General features: G+C 63.9%; 6 protein-coding genes across 6 annotated transcripts; 3 read left to right on the top strand and 3 right to left on the bottom strand.

Moving 5' to 3' along the window:
- Positions 1–10: 10 nt before the first annotated feature.
- ACC1 (acetyl-coenzyme-A carboxylase) lies at positions 11–7158 on the bottom strand (the record flags this gene model as incomplete). The annotated part of the gene is made up of 4 exons (XM_069350717.1): positions 11–6287; positions 6383–6648; positions 6711–6793; positions 7083–7158. The coding sequence occupies 4 exons, from the start codon at positions 7156–7158 to the stop codon at positions 11–13; spliced, it is 6702 nt and encodes a 2233-aa protein (XP_069211103.1).
- A 1386-nt stretch (positions 7159–8544) lies between these two features.
- On the bottom strand, positions 8545–9823 carry Q8F55_002108 (uncharacterized protein; the record flags this gene model as incomplete). Its single annotated transcript, XM_069350716.1, has 4 exons — positions 8545–9104; positions 9171–9328; positions 9389–9541; positions 9675–9823. 4 exons carry the CDS (start codon positions 9821–9823, stop codon positions 8545–8547), a joined length of 1020 nt encoding a protein of 339 aa, XP_069211102.1.
- Positions 9824–10302: 479 nt separating this feature from the next.
- SFT2 (Protein transport protein sft2) lies at positions 10303–11208 on the top strand (the record flags this gene model as incomplete). Its single annotated transcript, XM_069350715.1, has 6 exons — positions 10303–10518; positions 10608–10618; positions 10670–10743; positions 10789–10881; positions 10917–11047; positions 11098–11208. The coding sequence occupies 6 exons, from the start codon at positions 10303–10305 to the stop codon at positions 11206–11208; spliced, it is 636 nt and encodes a 211-aa protein (XP_069211101.1).
- A 143-nt stretch (positions 11209–11351) lies between these two features.
- Q8F55_002106 (uncharacterized protein) lies at positions 11352–12482 on the top strand (the record flags this gene model as incomplete). Its single annotated transcript, XM_069350714.1, has 6 exons — positions 11352–11419; positions 11454–11615; positions 11650–12005; positions 12051–12154; positions 12201–12417; positions 12454–12482. The coding sequence occupies 6 exons, from the start codon at positions 11352–11354 to the stop codon at positions 12480–12482; spliced, it is 936 nt and encodes a 311-aa protein (XP_069211100.1).
- A 269-nt stretch (positions 12483–12751) lies between these two features.
- Q8F55_002105 (uncharacterized protein) lies at positions 12752–14372 on the top strand (the record flags this gene model as incomplete). Its single annotated transcript, XM_069350713.1, has 5 exons — positions 12752–12760; positions 12800–13087; positions 13120–13303; positions 13341–13565; positions 13618–14372. 5 exons carry the CDS (start codon positions 12752–12754, stop codon positions 14370–14372), a joined length of 1461 nt encoding a protein of 486 aa, XP_069211099.1.
- A 179-nt stretch (positions 14373–14551) lies between these two features.
- On the bottom strand, positions 14552–15825 carry Q8F55_002104 (uncharacterized protein; the record flags this gene model as incomplete). The annotated part of the gene is made up of 5 exons (XM_069350712.1): positions 14552–15292; positions 15339–15487; positions 15526–15589; positions 15626–15687; positions 15756–15825. 5 exons carry the CDS (start codon positions 15823–15825, stop codon positions 14552–14554), a joined length of 1086 nt encoding a protein of 361 aa, XP_069211098.1.
- Between the last annotated feature and the right edge of the window lie 237 nt (positions 15826–16062).

Raw genomic sequence — 16062 nt, 5'->3', positions numbered from 1 at the left:
GGCCCCGAGCTTACTGCTGCGAGATCTGGGCGAGGAACGCGGCGCGGTCGTTGGGCGCAAGCGAGTCGAGGATGCGCTGGAAGCCCTCGAGCACACCGCGCTGGTTGGTAGAAGCCCACGACACGACATTGTCGGCGCAGTACTCGTCGCGCACGCTCTGCACAAAGTCGTCGATCGAGTCGCCAGACTTCTCGAGGAAGCCAGCAATTTCGCTGTCCGACGAAAGCTCGGCGGGGACAAGCTGCTGGTACAGCGCCTTGCGCTCGGCGTACTCGAGGTTGGGGTTGGCAGTCGACAGCTTCTTGAGGATGCGCACCTCGCTGAGCTTGCGGCGCAGCGACCAGTAGAGCGCACGACGAGCGTTGACCCAGTCGCAAGGGACGCAGTCGGCCTTGGCCTTCATGCGGCCAGAGCGGTCGTGCAGGTCGGCAAACTCGGTCGCAATCGAGTGGTACGACGGGCCGAGGTGCTTCTCACGAGCCTCGAGCTTGGCCTGGGCGAGCGCCTTGGCCTCGGGGTCGGCAGCGGCCTCGACGGCGGCCTTGAGCGACGCGTACTCGGGGTCGAGACGCGCCATCGTGGCCTGGATACGCGGCTTGCGGTACTTGACCTCGACGATACCCTCGGGCTCGAGAACACCACCACGCGAGTCGTTGTCGACAAACATGGACATGTACTCGGGGTTGATCGAGGGGTCGAGCACGACCCAGGCACCACCACGGAGCTCTCCGTTGGGGACAAGGTAGACGATGACCGGCTGCTTGTAGCTGCTGAGGCCGTCGACAATCTTGGCACCCTCCTTGAGGATAGCCTGGGCCATGTCCGACATACCACCCGAGAAGCCACGGAAGTTGGCAAAGATGATGAGCGGCAGGCCCTCGCGGTTGGCGTCCTCGATGGCAGTGGCAGTCTTGCGCGAGCTGTCGGGGAACCAGACGGTACCGGCGAGCGCGACACGGCTCTCGGTCGAGTTCTCGTTGGCGGGGTCGGCAGGGTCGACACGCTCAATGGTGCGGGTCTCGGCAGCAATGACAGCAACGGGGATACCGTTGATGCGACCACGACCAGTGACAATGGTCTGGGCCCAGCCGCCCATGGTCTCGAAGAACGAGCCCTCGTCGAGGATACCCGTCTGGAACGAGGGCACGCCGTCGACCTCCTCGGTGACACCGGCGAGGAAGTTGCGGGGGTCGTAGGGGGCCTTGGTGGGCTTCCAGTCCACGTCACGGTCCCAAGAGTCACCAGTGGGGAGGATGGGGATGGCAGAGCCACGCTTGGCGGGGATGAACGTGAGGTAGTTGATGATCTGCAGAGCACCGTCAAGGTCGCTGCCGGCAGTCAAGTGCGAGATACCGTTGCGGTACATGATCTGGGGACCACCAAGCTGGATGTTGGACGTGTACACCTCCTTGCCAAGAACCTTGTTGATAGCCTGAGCACCGGTGAGGATGATGGGCTGGCCCTCGACCTGGACGACACGCTGGCCGAGACGGACAAGGTAGGCACCGATACCGACCGAACGGGCAGTGACCATCGAGATGGTGAAGATGTCGTCGTAGGCACGCGACGTCTCACCGGCAATGAGACCCGAACCACGGAGACACTCAACACCAAGGCCGTCCTTGAGACCGATGATGGCAGTGATCTTGTGGCGGCGCTCGCCGTTGACCTCGATCTCGTCGGTGATGACCGAGCCCTCGCCCATGGCATTGAGCTTGTCAAGGCCAGCGGGGGTGAGGTAGAGGTAGTCGAAGCCCTTCTCAGGCTTGCTCGAGTCCTTCCAGGCGACCTCGAAGAGGGCCATGACCTCGTCGGCGAGACCAATACGGGCACCCGAGTTGGCCGACAGGTAGACACGGGGGAGACCGTGCTTGCGGGCGTACTGCGTGGCCTTGTAGAAGTACTCGTCCTCCTGGGGACCGAACGAACCGATCTGGAACGTGATGTCGTTGGAGATGACCACGATGCGACGGCCCTTGGGGTACTCGGGCGTCTTGATGGTGAAGACCCACGCGACCATACCGGCCGAGTTGAGACCAGGAGGGCGGTTGACCTCGACGAGCTCTCCGTGCTCGTCAAGAACAAGCTCGGAGGCAGTGAGGAGGTCCGAGGGGATCTTGACGTTGGGCAGCTGCTGCTGAACCTGGTGCCACGCCTTGTCGACGGCCTGGCGGAAGAGGTCGGGGAAGTCATAGACGTAGGTGGTGCCAATGATGTGAGCCTGGTAACGGCGGGGCTGGAGCGACTCCTTGGTCGAGTAGGGGAAGTTGACAGGCTGGAGGTGGAACTGGCCCTGCTCGCCAATCGACTTGAGGATGGTCTTGCCCTTCTCGTTGGTGACCTCCTGGTAGGCCTCGTACTTGACGACGAAGCCCGAGACGTTCTCAATGAAGGCGCGGACGGGGAGAACGTTGCCCTCGTCATCCTCGATGACGACACGGATCTCGGCCTGGGTAACACGGAGGCGCCAGAGACGCTTGCCGTGACGCTCAATGAAGCCAGCGAGGGCCTCCTGGACGTCGTCAAAGGTGACGTTGAGAGCGTAGACACAGTTGACGCTGATGTGGTTGCAGTCGGCCTGGCGGTACTCGGCAGCAGCGACCTCGAGCGTGTCGAGAATGTCGCCGACGAGGCGGTCGGTCTCCGAGATGAGGTACTCGGTCTGCTTCATCGTGCCGACAAAGCGGCCGGGACGAAGAAGAGCGCGGACGAAGAAGCGCACATCCGACGTGTTCTCTCTGCCAACGGCACGGTAGACGTGGATCTGTCTGTTGCCGGAAGGCTGGGGGGTGATCTTGAAGTTGGACAGACGTCCAAGCTCAAGCTGGTAGGCAAGAGCAGGCTCAATGTTACGGATCGACTCCTCCTCCTTCCAGCCGCCCGAGCCGTCGGTAAGCTCACGGAGCGTGACGTACGAAGGGTACTGGTCCTTGCGGCAGAAGACGAACGAGATACGACGAACTCCAATGCCGTTGACGGCGTCCTTCTGCGAGTTGACGAGGGCGGTGACCTGCTCGCGGAGCTCGGCGTCGGTCGCAGCGCTGTTGCCGTTGAAGAGGCGGAGCGCGACGTTGAGGACGTGGGGCTTGCGGGCGTCCTTGCCGTACTTGTCAGAGAACTCCTGGAGGTTGAACGCGGGGTAGCGGGCGAGGAGGCCAGCGAAACCCTTGTTGAGGTCCTCGACGGTGTTAAACGACGAGATGAGACCGAAGCGCACGGGCTCCTGCTTGGAGTGGACGAGGAAGTTGAGGTCGCTCATGCTGGCAATGCGGGTAATGTCACGCGAAGAGTCGACGCGGGGGGTAGCCGACTCGAGGCCGGGGCCGCCCATCTTGAATCTCCAGGTGACAATGTTCGAGTCGCCAGCCTGGGCAGCGGGCTCGTAGTCGAGGTGCATGACGTTGTAGACGCGGTAAGCGCGACGAACGTAGACCTCGAGGGCGGCGAGGACGACCCAAGGGTCCTTGTAGTCGAAGAAGTTCGACAGGACATCGAAGACGGTGTGCTTCGAGTCAGTGACCTCCTTGAGGAGGTCGCTCGAGGGGAGGCGGTGGCCGCTGCCCGACTCGCCGTAGTAGCTGGTGGTAACCGACGACTTGAGAATCTGCTCGAGCTGGATGAGACGCTCCTCGTAGCTAGGGAGCGAGCCAACGATGAGGACCTCCTTGGCCTTGAGGGCAGCCTTGGAAGTGGGGCGGCTGTCGAGCTCGGCCATGCGGTTGAGGGCCTTGGAGACACCGCTCTCGGGGGTGGTCGAGGCCTTGGGCTCGGTCTTGATGAGGTCGAGAAGAGCAAGGACGAGCTTGGTCTTGGAGGCAACCTTGGAGTGCGAGAGGACAAGCTTGACAACGTTGTCAAGGTCCTTGTTGTCCTCACGGAGCTTGAGGATGATCTCCTCCTGGGTGCGGCTCTGGTCGGCGAAGGGCTCCTCAACCTCGGTGAAGTAGTTGAGGAGGTCGGCGTAGATCTGCCACTCGTGGACCTTGAGGCCGTTGGCGAAGGCGTCAATCAGAGTCTGAAGAGGCGCGATGGCGTTGGTGACAGTCTGGCGCTCTTTGAAGGGCACATTCTCGTCAATGTAGATCTGAATGATACGCTTGAGCTTGTTCGAGGGGAACTCGAGCTTGGACTGGTGGCAAGACTCGATCTGGGCGCGGATCTCGTCCTCGAGCTTCTGGGGAATACGGCCGCTGAGGGTCGAAAGGACGTCGTGAGCGTTCGAGTAGGGAAGCTCGGGGTCCTGAAGCGAGCTCTCGACAGTGCGGAGCGAGGGGAGCACGGCGGCGCTGTTGTCGAAGCCGGCAAGGTTGTCGTAGACAACCTCAAGGTGCTCGCGGAGGCGCTGGTGGGGCTTGGTGCCGTAGCGGCCGTTCTTGAGCTCGAAGGTGGGAAGAATGCCGTCGAAGGGACGGGCAAACTTGACCTTGGAGGGGTCGTCGAGAGTGAGGATACCGAGGAGCTCACCCTGGGCGAGCTGCTGTCCAGGCTGCTTCATGAACTGGACGACACCGCTCTCGCCGGCGGTGACGGGCATGATCATCTTCATGACCTCGATCTCGGCGTACGCCTCACCGGCGTCGACGTGGTCGCCCGACTCGACGAGGAAGCGGACGAGCTTTCCGGGCGAGGGGGAGCGGAGCTGCGTGGGGTCACGCTCGTCCTCGATCATGGTGGTCTTGGAGTCGACCGAGATGACCATGGCGCCGACCTCCTCGCGGAAGTAGACAGTGTGCGACGCACCCTCGAGCGAGATGAGGAGACCACCGTCGCTGAGCGGGCGGCATCCAACAAAGATGCGGCCACCGTTGAGGTAGAGGGTGAACTGGAGAGGCGCAGACTTGGCCATGGCGAACGAGTAACGAACATCGTCGTAGATGAACTCGGTCTTGAAGAAGGTCTGGAGGGTGTCCTTGGTAGGAACCTGACCGCGGTCGAGGACCGACTTGAACTTGGCGACGGAAGCCTCGTAGGCGATGTGAGCCTTGACGACGGCACCGCAGATGACGGCGAGCGTGGTGTCGGGGCGCTCCGAGGTCATGCCCTCGGCGATAAGGCCGTCGAGCCACTGAGTGGTAAGAGTGTTGTTCTCAAACTCGGGCTTCTCCAGCAGCTTGATAAGGTACTCGACAGTGGTGCGGAACTCGCCACGAATGCTGAGCTCCTTGAGGGCGACGACCATCGACTTGCGGGCCTCGCTACGCTCCATGCCGTAGGCGAAGATGTGGCCGAACTGCGAGTCGGCGTACTCGTGGAGACCACCGGCGGCGTTGACCGAGAAGTAACCCCAGACGTTCGAGTTGGAGCGGAAGTTGAGCTCGGTAAGAGCACCCGAGGAGGGCTTGAAGCCGGCGTCGGGGTTCTCGCCAGTGATACGACAGGCGATAACGTGGCCCTTGGGGCGGGGCTTGCGCTGCGTGTGGGCAGACTCGGGCTTGTCGCCCTCAAAGTCAATCTCGGTGATGCCGTGGGGGTCGAGGCCGTAGAGGGTACGGATGTCGCGGATCTGGTGGAGGGGGATACCCATGGCGATCTGGAGCTGGATAGCGGGGATGTTGCATCCCGAGACCATCTCGGTGGTGGGGTGCTCGACCTGGAGACGGGGGTTGAGCTCGAGGAAGTAGAACTTGTCATCGACGTGCGAGTAGAGGTACTCGACGGTACCGGCCGAGACGTAGCCGACGAGCTTGGCGAGACGGACGGCAGCCTTCTCCATCTCCTCGAACTTCTCGGGACGAGCGATGGTGACAGGAGCCTCCTCAATGATCTTCTGGTGACGACGCTGGACCGAGCAGTCACGGCCAAAGAGCGAGATGGCGTTGCCGTACTGGTCGGCAATCAGCTGGACCTCGAGGTGGCGGGCGGCAGAAGCAAGCTTCATGATAAAGATGGGCGATCCAGGCACCTCGGAGGCGACGGCCTGGAAGGCGCCCTTGAACTTCTCCTCGTCATCAACCATGCGGATACCCTTTCCGCCACCACCCTCGGAAGCCTTGATCATGACGGGGAAGGTGATGCGCTTGGCGCGGTCAAGACCCTCCTCCCAGTCGTGGACACAGGCGTCGTCGTAGGCCTTGTCGGGGACGGTCATGAAGCCTTGGTCGGAAAGGACAGTGTCGGTGATGCCGGTACCGGACCAAGGCATGCAAGGCACCTCGGCACTCTGAGCGACAATGGTCGACGAAATCTTGTCACCGAGCGAACGCATGGCCGAGCCAGGCGGGCCGATGAAGATGATCTTGGACTTGGCAAGAGTCTCGGGGAGGCGGGGGTTCTCCGAGGCATGTCCCCTGCGATGAGCGTTAGCGGAACGATCGACGAAACGAAAACAGTGGGGATGATGAAATTGCACGCTAGATAAGATAAAATGGGTTTCGACACTTACCAGCCGGCCCAAACGGCGTGCACACCAGCACGCTGGGCAACATCGACGATAAAGTCGACGTTGGCATAGTTGTTGTTGTTGGATCCACCGGGGACCTCGACATAGCGGTCAGCCATGCGAATGTACTCGGCATTGATGCGCAGGTCCTCGGGAGTCGCCATGACGGTGAACTCGATCTGGCGGTCGGAGCCAAACGTCTCGTAGGACCACTTGCGGATCGAACGGATTTCCTTGACGGCGGCAATACCATTGTTGGCGATGAGCACCTGGGAGTGTGAGCTCGGGGCGATGCATGGGAAGCGGGAGCGGGGCGGGGTATGCTACACACCTTGGTGATGACAGTGTGGCCTCCGTGGCTCTTGACAAAGTCGGTCACGAGGCCAGAGGGAGCTGCCTCGATCGCGTTGGCGCCTGGAGATGAGCAAGGTCATTTGTCGTGAGGACGACGAGATGATGAGGATGATGATGGCGGCGGAGGCGGCGGCGTCGAGAGCGTGGCGTTGTAGGGTTCGCGGGATGCATAGGAGGAGAAGAGGTGCTTGTCAGCTCTGCACAGCTGCCAGTCACCCGAGAGGCCATGGTTGCTTCGCTTTGCTTTGGTAGAGGAGCGAGCGACTGCCGCGCAACCCGCCGTATCCCCAAAGAAAATGCAGCCAGCAGTGGCATGTGGGCCCCCCACCCTGGGTGCTCGGTGACTCACCAATAAATTGAGCAACGCGAGCATGGTCGTACTGGTCACCGTTGACCGGTGCGCTCTGGGGCGCTGTAGAGGTCATGGTGGGCTTGTAGCTCTGACGAGTGGAGAGCAAACCCAGTAAAGGGGGGCCGGGTGGGTGGGCGACTGGCTGGCTGGGCTATGAGGGGGCCGCTGGTTGCCGATGACGCTGTTGGATCGGGACTTTGGGAGTGTCGCGACTGGCGGGAGTGTGGTCGCCTGCGAGATGGGTAGTTTACAAGGAGGAGAAAGGGGAAGAGGACTGTGCGCTCTATACAGTCTATGCTAACCCTTTTTGTTGAGGTTGTTGTTGAAGAAGTCGGAGGAGGAGAAAGGAGATGGGAGCGAGGGGGGGTAGGGGGAGGTGGGAGGTGTCGTCGGTCCGTCAGCTGGCTGGCTGGCTGGCTGGCTGGCTGGGGTGGGGTGGATTGGATGCGCGATCTGAGCCGGTTAACAATCTCCGCGCGTGGGCTGGGCGGCTGGGCGCGCTGGCCTGGCTGGGCGTGATAGTGGGGGTTTCCATGGGGGGAATCAGGTCATTCACGTGACTTGGGCCTCGCAACCCGTGGGGCGCGGCGCGGCGGGCGGGCGAGGCGACGGGGGCGACGGGCGACGGATGGCGGGCGCGTCATTTGGCACACTGTACACAGGCTGGCATCTGTTCCGACCGGCGTCGCAGGCACAACCCACTCAGGATAACTGGCTGGCAAAAAAAAAAATGGACCCTCGCCTCACCCCCAAGAGATTGAACGAGCCGCCGTCAGCCGTCTGCAGCGACTTCCCACGCTGCGACAGTGCGAGGAGAGCGACCCGGCGGCTTGCACCCAGCCAGCGAGCCGACCCAGACCCTCAGGCACAACCCACCCACCCAGCCAACACCGACCACCCCCTCACCCTCATCCACACTCCCCATCACGGCGAAATACACCCCCCTTGACCCCTCCCGGCCAGTGCCGGAGATCAAGCCCGATACACCCGACCCAGCTTTGATGTCATTTATCGTGCACTCGACGCTTTGGTTGGGGGCAGACGGGCGACAGTGTTGGGGACAAGTGATTCAAAAGATGCAACCCAGCTAGCACACGCTATCGGAACCGCATCCGCCGCAGCATGGCGGCACTAGCAATCACGCGCGGCACTTGGACCATGTGAAACACATCTGGCCTGGATGGCCTCGACACACAACCCCATAGAGATTACACCTGGACTAGCTGGACTACACGGGATGTGTCTATACATACATCGCGACTATCAGACAACACTGGTTATATAGTGGGGGGAATCCATGCCCCGAGTACGGACGTGGCGGGGCACGCAGGCAGACAGCGCAGGCAGACGAGAGAAAATCTACCGACGCCAAACCCGGACAACAATGCCATGTGGTTAGGGTCGGCAGCGCGCGCCGCGAAGCCCAGAGGCGCCGAGAATGCAATGGCGCACAGCGCCCTCAATCACCTCGAGCTCGCCGGCCACGGCCTTGAGTCGAGCCCTGAATCCTCGCCCAGTCGCTGTCACGCTCAAGAATCGTCGCCTCCTCCATTTTGCGCATGTCGTTCAATGCCTTGCCGAGCACCCAGCCAGACTGAGCACCGGCACCGCGCTTGCCAGAGCTGTTGGTCGGTGCCGAGGTCTGTCCGCTCGCAATGGCAAGAGCTGCGCTGGTGCCGGGAGCGGCGCCCACGTCCTTGTCGTCGTTGGTCGCCTTTCCGCGGGGACCACGCTTGGTGCCCTGCAGCGCTGTGTAGCCATTTGGCGGGGCAGCAACCACCAGCGACGTCGAGTTGGGTGTCAGAATGTCGTCGGTTGAAATCTGGGCGAGCGCAGGAGCCAGCATAGCGTGGAGCAGAATGTCGCCCTTGTTGCCGTCGGCCGGACTAGAGTGGCCAGAGTCGCCATTGGAACGCAGGAGCGCCGGGGTCGCACTTCTCGATGTCGACTTGGGCTCGATCCGGGACCGGAATGGCGAGCGACGTGGTGGCCGGCGCGCCTGGGTTTCAAGCAGAGATTCTAAAGCTCGTGTCAATCACCGTCATCACCATCAAAGCGTCGGCGCGCAGATCGCCGGTCACTCACCCGTCACCACATCACCGCCCTCCTTCTCCTCGCGCAGCTTGCGCCGCCGTTCCTCGATAGAGTTGAGCAGTCTCTGGCGCACCTGGTCGCGGGCCTCCCAGTACATGCCCTCGATGTGGTCGCGTTCGCTCTCATACATCTTCTTGGCCTGGTTCACCCTGGGTGCGGGGTCAGCGAAATGCGCTTCTGCCAGGTGGAGGTCGAGCGCCGTGACTCACTTGTACTGATGGTGCGTCTCGGTTGCCGTCAGAAACGCGTCGCGCTCAATCGTCTTGGGGTACAGGCGGAGGAGGTACTTGGATGATGTTGGCGGCTGCGTGTTGACTGCCTTGTTCTCATTGTGGTATTCCTTGTACTGCTGGGAGAATTTCCTGGGCGAGTTAGTTCGGTGAGGAGGGAAGAGCGGGTATCCGGTAGGCATCCAGCAGGCATCCAGCAGGCAGCGAGCAGCAGCGAGTGGATGCTTGCGCTGGACACGAGCTTGCCACCCCGTCATCGACTCACTCGTCGCGGTTGTTCCAGCTTCCGTTGTGGAGGAGCTCGATCTTGTTGACAGTCTCGCGCCTCTTGCGGTCACGCTTGGATTCCGACTGCTGTGGGGGCAGTATGGTGGGAATGGCGGCCGATGCCTGGCCCTGGGGGTACTTTGACATTGTGTGTGCGATGGATGGTGTTGGTGAGGATGGAGGAAGACGCGCAAGATAGAGGGGAAGGTGAGGGTTGATGTCTCGAGCGGCTATTGTCGCTGGTTGCTGGCTGGCTGGGCTTGAGCTGGGTAGGCGGTGGTGACGCCGGTAGTGGTAGTGCGCACCATGCCGCCGCCGCCGCCGCCATCGCCAGATTTGATAAGGCACCACCCAGCACCCAAGCACGCATGCGACTGCTTTGATCCCGAATGACACGTAATTCAGTCACGTGATCAGAGTCGGCGGTGACGCTTGCTCCTCGCCGCCGCCCACCGACGACCCACCCACTGCACTGGCGTAGGCCGACTGCGGCTGGGTGGGGTGGGGGAAGGCAGAGACTGACGCGGCCAAGCTGCCAGCCAGCACCACACGCAGCTGCAACAATAATACAACGCACTGACGTCCGTCCACTCGCCATCACTCGCATCTCGCCCCCATCACCCATAATGTCATCCGGCGCCGCCTCCGCCTTCCACGGCCAGCTCGCCGGCTTCCGGTGGGCAAACTCGGTCCAGGACGACTCGGCCGCCTCCTCATCAGCACAGCAGCAGCCAGCAGCAGGCGGCAACGTATTTGGCCGCACATGGAACAGCTTGAGCGGGTACATTCCCCTGCGTAACGAGGGCAACAGCGCCGAGGAGGAGGCCTACTTTGCGCTTTCGGTGGGTTGTTTGTGTGACAGACATGGCGTGGCTGTCCCGCGCCATGTGTGCGCCCCTGGACGATACATTTGCTGACGGCGCGCGTGTAGCGATGGGAGCGGTGAGTGGGCATGTGCTGCCGCTACAACGGATCGACAGCGCTGACGACCAGGTTCCTCGGGTTCATCGCATGCTGCCTCGGCGGCATGGCCTGCTTCGGCATTGCCTTCCTCTTCCTCCCCGTGTGTGAGTTCAGAGCCCCCCGGAAGGAAGTCCAACTCACCCCCCCAGTGGCACTCAAGCCGCGCAAGTTCGCGCTCGCCTTCACCCTCGGCTCGTGTCTCTTCATGCTGGGCTTTGCCATCCTCCACGGGCCGTGGAACCGTGAGTGGCGGGGCTGGGGTTGGGCTGACTCGCAGACGTCAAGCACATTGTGTCGGCCGAGCGCCTCCCCTTCTCGGTCGCGTACTTTGGCTCGCTGGCGCTCACGCTCTTCTTCGCGATCGGTATCCGTTCGACTATCGGCACGCTCGTGGCTGCCATTGTGCAGGTGGGTGTGGCTGGCCAAGCGCAAAAGGTCGAGCCAGCTGACACGGCCAGGTCGGAGCCCTGCTCACCTACCTCGCCGCCTACTTCCCTGGCGGTGTCACGACGCTTCGCTTTGGCGGCCAGATGGCCCTCCGCGGCGCGGGCAACGTCCTGCCCTTCTAATCGCATCTAGCGCATCTATGCACTGTATTGTAGAGCGGGGTGAAGTGTCGGTGTCGGTGAATTGGTTCCGTCAGTCATGAAAGTGGAGACCGATCAGTCGCGCTGCCTCATTGTTGTTGTCGCTGTTATCTCACCCGGCCCCAATGGCAATGGCACCGTCCCGAGGCGGCGCCGCCGACACCGCAGCAGTGCCCTCGCGCCTCGTCCAGACGTAGGCCACCGCCGCGGCGCGCGCTAACAACCAGACTAGAGCACCAGGGCGCGGTCAACGTCGTAAAGTACAACCACGGGGCCAAGTACCTGCTGTCTGGCTCGTCGGACCGCACGATCAAGCTGTGGAACCCGGGCTCGGGCAAGGGAATAAAAGAGTACCGGGGCCACGCGCACGAGGTGCTCGCGCTCGACATGTGGGTCGGGGCCCTGAGCTAAACTGACAGGCAGCGCGCACGACAACGCCAAGTTTGCCAGCTGCGGCGGCGACAAGGCCGTCTTCGTGTGGGACGTGGCCAGCGGCGCCGTCCTCCGCCGCCTCCAGGGGCACTTTGGCAAGCTACACGCCGTCGCCTTCTCCAACGATGCTGGGCTGCTCGCGAGCGGGGGCTTCGACGCAAAGATCATGCTGTGGGACATGCGCGCGGCGCTGCGCGACCCGCTCCAGGTGATCCGCGGCGCCGAGTCGTCCATCACCACGCTCGACATCCCGCCCGACTCGGTCGAGATCATCGCAGGCAGCAACGACGGCCATGTGCGCGCGTACGACGTGCGCATGGGCAGGGTGACCGAGGATTTGGTGGGGGGTGAGTGGCGGGTGGGATGGAGCAATCGGCGAAGCTGACCCCTAGCTCCCGTATCCGGCCTGACGCCCTCGCCCGCGACGCCGCGCGAGACGATGCTCGTCGCGTCGCTCGACGGCAAGCTGCGCCTCTTTGACCGCGCGAACGGATCAGTGCGTCCCCGTCGCCCCGTCGCCTCCTTTGCGCTAACGGGCCCAGGTGCTCCAGACGTTCGCGGGGCACAAGGCGGCGACGACGCGCTCCAAGCCCGCGTTCGCGCGCGGCGAGGGCGCCGTGCTCGCGGGAGACGACGACGGGCGCCTGTGGACGTGGGCCGTGCTCGACGGCGCTGGGTCGTCACGCGCGGCCCACTCGCGCGCCGTGACCAGCGTGCTCGCCAACCCCGGCGGCTCGGAGGTCGTCACGGCGTCGCTGGGTGAGTGGCTGCGCCGGCAGGCTTGGCTAACGGCAGACGGCACGATCAAGGTGTGGGCCAAGTAGGCCGCGGCGGCGCGGCAGTGTACAGTATGCATTTGTTACAGGTTGACACGGCGGCCTTCCTTTGGTCGCGCGTCACGCTCGCCGCCAGCCAGCGCCAGCGCTCTGGCGTCCTTTCGCGCCGAGGTGAAGCTCCAGGGACCGAATGGCGACGACGGATCGGCTGGCGGGGTGCGGTGGCGGCTAGCCGGTAGGCCGGGGGGCAGTGGCAACCGCATCACCATCACGCCAACCTCGACGTTGACGTTGCCTACTCACTCCTTTGCGGCCCCATGCCTCCCGTATAATGGTCCCCGGCCCCCTGCTAACAGTGTACCAAGGTGCGCCTGCCAGCGAGCACGCTGACCGAAGCCACGGCGCTCGCGTGCAGCCCGCTCCTCGCGCTCCTCGCCGCCCCTCACCTCCTCGGCGCCGGCGTCCCCCCAGCGCGCAGGCTAGCCCCCCCGGCCCTCAGCCTCGCCCTCGTCGTGGCCCTGCGCGCGGCACCGGCCGCGCTCGGCGTCGTCTCGCGCGCCAGGGGGCCCGCGGCGCCGCTCTGCACCGCCGACGCGGCCCTCACCTCGCTCCTGACGGCCGCGGCGCTCGCCCACCTCCCTGCCATCGCCTTTGTGCGTCGCTGTACCTCGCACGCTAACCCCAGACCACGCACGCGCGCCTCGAGACCCCGTCCCGCCGGCCCCGGCCCCTCACGCCAGCGTTCTACGCCGCCCTCCTCGCGGCGTGCTATGCCTTTGCCGGCGCGCACGCCGTCGGCGGGGCCGTGGGCGCCGGCCCCGCGCAGTGGGGGTACTACTGCGCCGACGGGGCCTGGTGGTGGCGGTATGGTGGGTGGCGCCCGCCTGCTGGCTCACTGACCGCCAGCACGCCTCTCGCTCGTCTTCCCGCCCGCGCTCGCGCTCCTCATCGCCCTGTGCTCCGCGACCACGCTCTACTCTGTCCACGGGCACCCGAACCCGCGCATCGCGCCGACGTGGCGCCACTGGGCAAGCGCGGCATACCTCGCCGCCTGCGCCGCGGCAGCCATCGCGTACCTATCCGCCGAGGTCGTCTTCTGGCGGGCCGACTGGTGGCCCCGGGTGTTGGAGGGTGGGTCGGCGACGGGCTGCCGGGATGCTGGGATGCGCTGACTCGCGCCCAGCGGCGATCGGGCCGGCCGCCGTCCTCCCTTTCACGCTCAACACCCACGTGTGGCGCGCGTACGGCGCGTGGCTGCGGCTCCGGCGCGCACCCCGCCCCCAGCGCCTCAGCTTTGAAGTCAATGCCGTGTTCGTCGCCGGGCCTAAGCGCGCGAGCGTCGTGCTCGATGTCGACGTCGAGGCACTGCCGTCCCCGCTCGGCCCGGACCCGTTCGCCCCGCCCGCGCCGCGCGAGTTCGTCGGCATCCTCGGCGCAGAGGTCGAGTGCCTGCCCCCAATTGCCGAGGACGAGCGCGGCTCAAAGATCAGCGTCATGAGCGTGCCCGAGTCGCCGGCCCTGGCCACGACCCACCCCCTCTCCCCGCTCTCGGGCAGATTCTACGGGTCCCCCCGCCGCTCGGCGACGAGCGCACAGTCCCTCCCCTTCGTGTACGCGCTCTCTGAGGAACTCGAGGCCGACGAGCTCCGCCGCTTCCCCATGGACTTTCCGGTCAGCACCTACTCCGACTTCTCGCTCCGCCCGCCCTCGGCCCGCTCTGTGGGCAGCGTGTACTCGGACGAAGTGGACCTCGACTCGGGCGACAGCAACCACTCGCGCCTGCGCCTCAACTCCAAGTCCGCGTCCAGACACGCGCCCCAGTCCTCCGACTCGCTCTCAGTCCTCGAGCTCGAGGGCACCGTCCTCGTCGTCAGCAACCCCGTCGACCGCCGCCCGTCCATGGAGGTCGCGCGCATTGTAAACTTGTCCCGGCAGTAGCCTGCCACGCCAGTCTGCTGGTCAGACCTCGTCTTACTGTTCGTAGTATGCACATTTACTCTGGCATTAAATCATCGCCTATGACACAAACTGTACACAACAACTACAAGCGCCACGCCACCCTGACCGCGATGCACCTACGGCCCCTCCCTCCCCCTCCACTCAACCCCCACCCCGCCCTATGGCACAGCCTCGCCGTCCGTCTCGTCAAAGACATTCTCCGGCGGCGGCTGGTCGGCCTCAGCCCTGAACCCCAGCACCGAATCTGGCAGCTGCGAGCTCGGCTCCTCCTCGATCGTGTCGATCGCCCCGTGCTCTCTCTCGTCCGCCTCCTTCTGCGCGTCCGCCTCGAGCTCCTCGACAGTGTACGTGCTCGGTCTGCGCTGCGGCATGATCACCGGCGACTTGTCGGCGCCGTCGTGTTCTGGCTCGGGGTCCTCGCTCGCCACCTCGTCGGCAATGCCCAGCATCTCCCGTAGCGCCTTGTTCTCCTCCTCGAGCCGCTGGATCTCCATCTCGCGCTCCATCGCCCAGTCGCTCTGTCCCTCCGTCCCAATGTACCCGCCAGACGTGCCCGGCACAAAGCCGGGAAAGTGCTTTCGTCGGCTGCTGTTGGCTCTTGGGACGTTGATCTGCAGTCCGGCGCTTCCGCTGTTGGTCGAGCTGTCGGGCGAGAGGGGCGACGGCGACCGAGCCGCCTCGTCGGGCGACAGCAGGCCAGACAGTGCCGACGGGTCAAACGTGCCCTCTTCGCCGTTGAGTGACCGCAGCGCCGACCGCAGCAACGTCGACAGGCGTGTGAGGAGCAGCGACAGCGACGTGTCGTCGTGCAGCTGGGCGGCCGAGTGCGCCGTCTGCAGCGACTGCAGCAGCTGCGTGTAGTACGAGTGAAGCGCGAGGTCGTGCTGTTGCGATGCATGCTGCCGGTGTCAACGGCGTGGTCGCCCCTCGTCCCATTGTACTCACAGCAACGCCGCGGAACTTGCCCATGACCGTCTCGAGCGTCTGCTCGTACTCCTTCAGCAGGCCGTTGAGCTGCTTGTTCTCATGCTGCAGCGTCTGGTTCTCGAGCACCAGGTGCGATGCAAATGCCTCGAGCTCGGTCTGGAACTCCTCTGCTGGGTCAGACAACGCGGCAGTGCACGCAACCCACCATCCGAGATGTCGAGGTTGAACCGCCGCAGTGGGAAGCCAGCGCCGGCGTGCACCGATTGGCCCTGGTCCAGTCAGCTGTGCCACGCCCACCGACCCACCTTGACGTTCTCTGTGCGAGACTTGAGCTGCTGCACGAGGGCACGGTTGTTGGCGAGTTGCTCTGGCCGCTTGTTAGCAGCCAAACTGGGAGCACGAGACCATTGGTGTATCCTGCCGTTGATCACTCACCCGACAACTCGTTTACCAATGCCCACACCTTCATCAGCTCCTCGTCATAGTCGATCATCTGCCGTGACATGCTGGGCGTGTCGCGAGTCGAGTCGGTGGGTTGTGTAGGTGGGTCGTGTACCAAACCTTGTTGTTGAGGTGTGCAGTCGACGAGATGACCGTGTTGGACAGGTCGACTGGGCGGCGCGCGGCGGCGGCGGCGAGTGACTCCTGGGCGCGAACGAGACCCACGGCCAGTGACGAAAGTGACTGGCAGCCAGCGGCGGAAGCAAATTCCACCACCGTCACGCGTTGGACTTTCGGAGGT

The sequence above is a fragment of the Vanrija albida genome, assembly GCF_041260175.1.
Source record: "Vanrija albida strain AlHP1 chromosome Unknown contig_2, whole genome shotgun sequence".
NCBI lineage: Eukaryota > Fungi > Basidiomycota > Tremellomycetes > Trichosporonales > Trichosporonaceae > Vanrija > Vanrija albida.
Note: the sequence above shows the minus strand (reverse complement) of the source record. Positions and strands in the feature narration are given on the sequence as shown.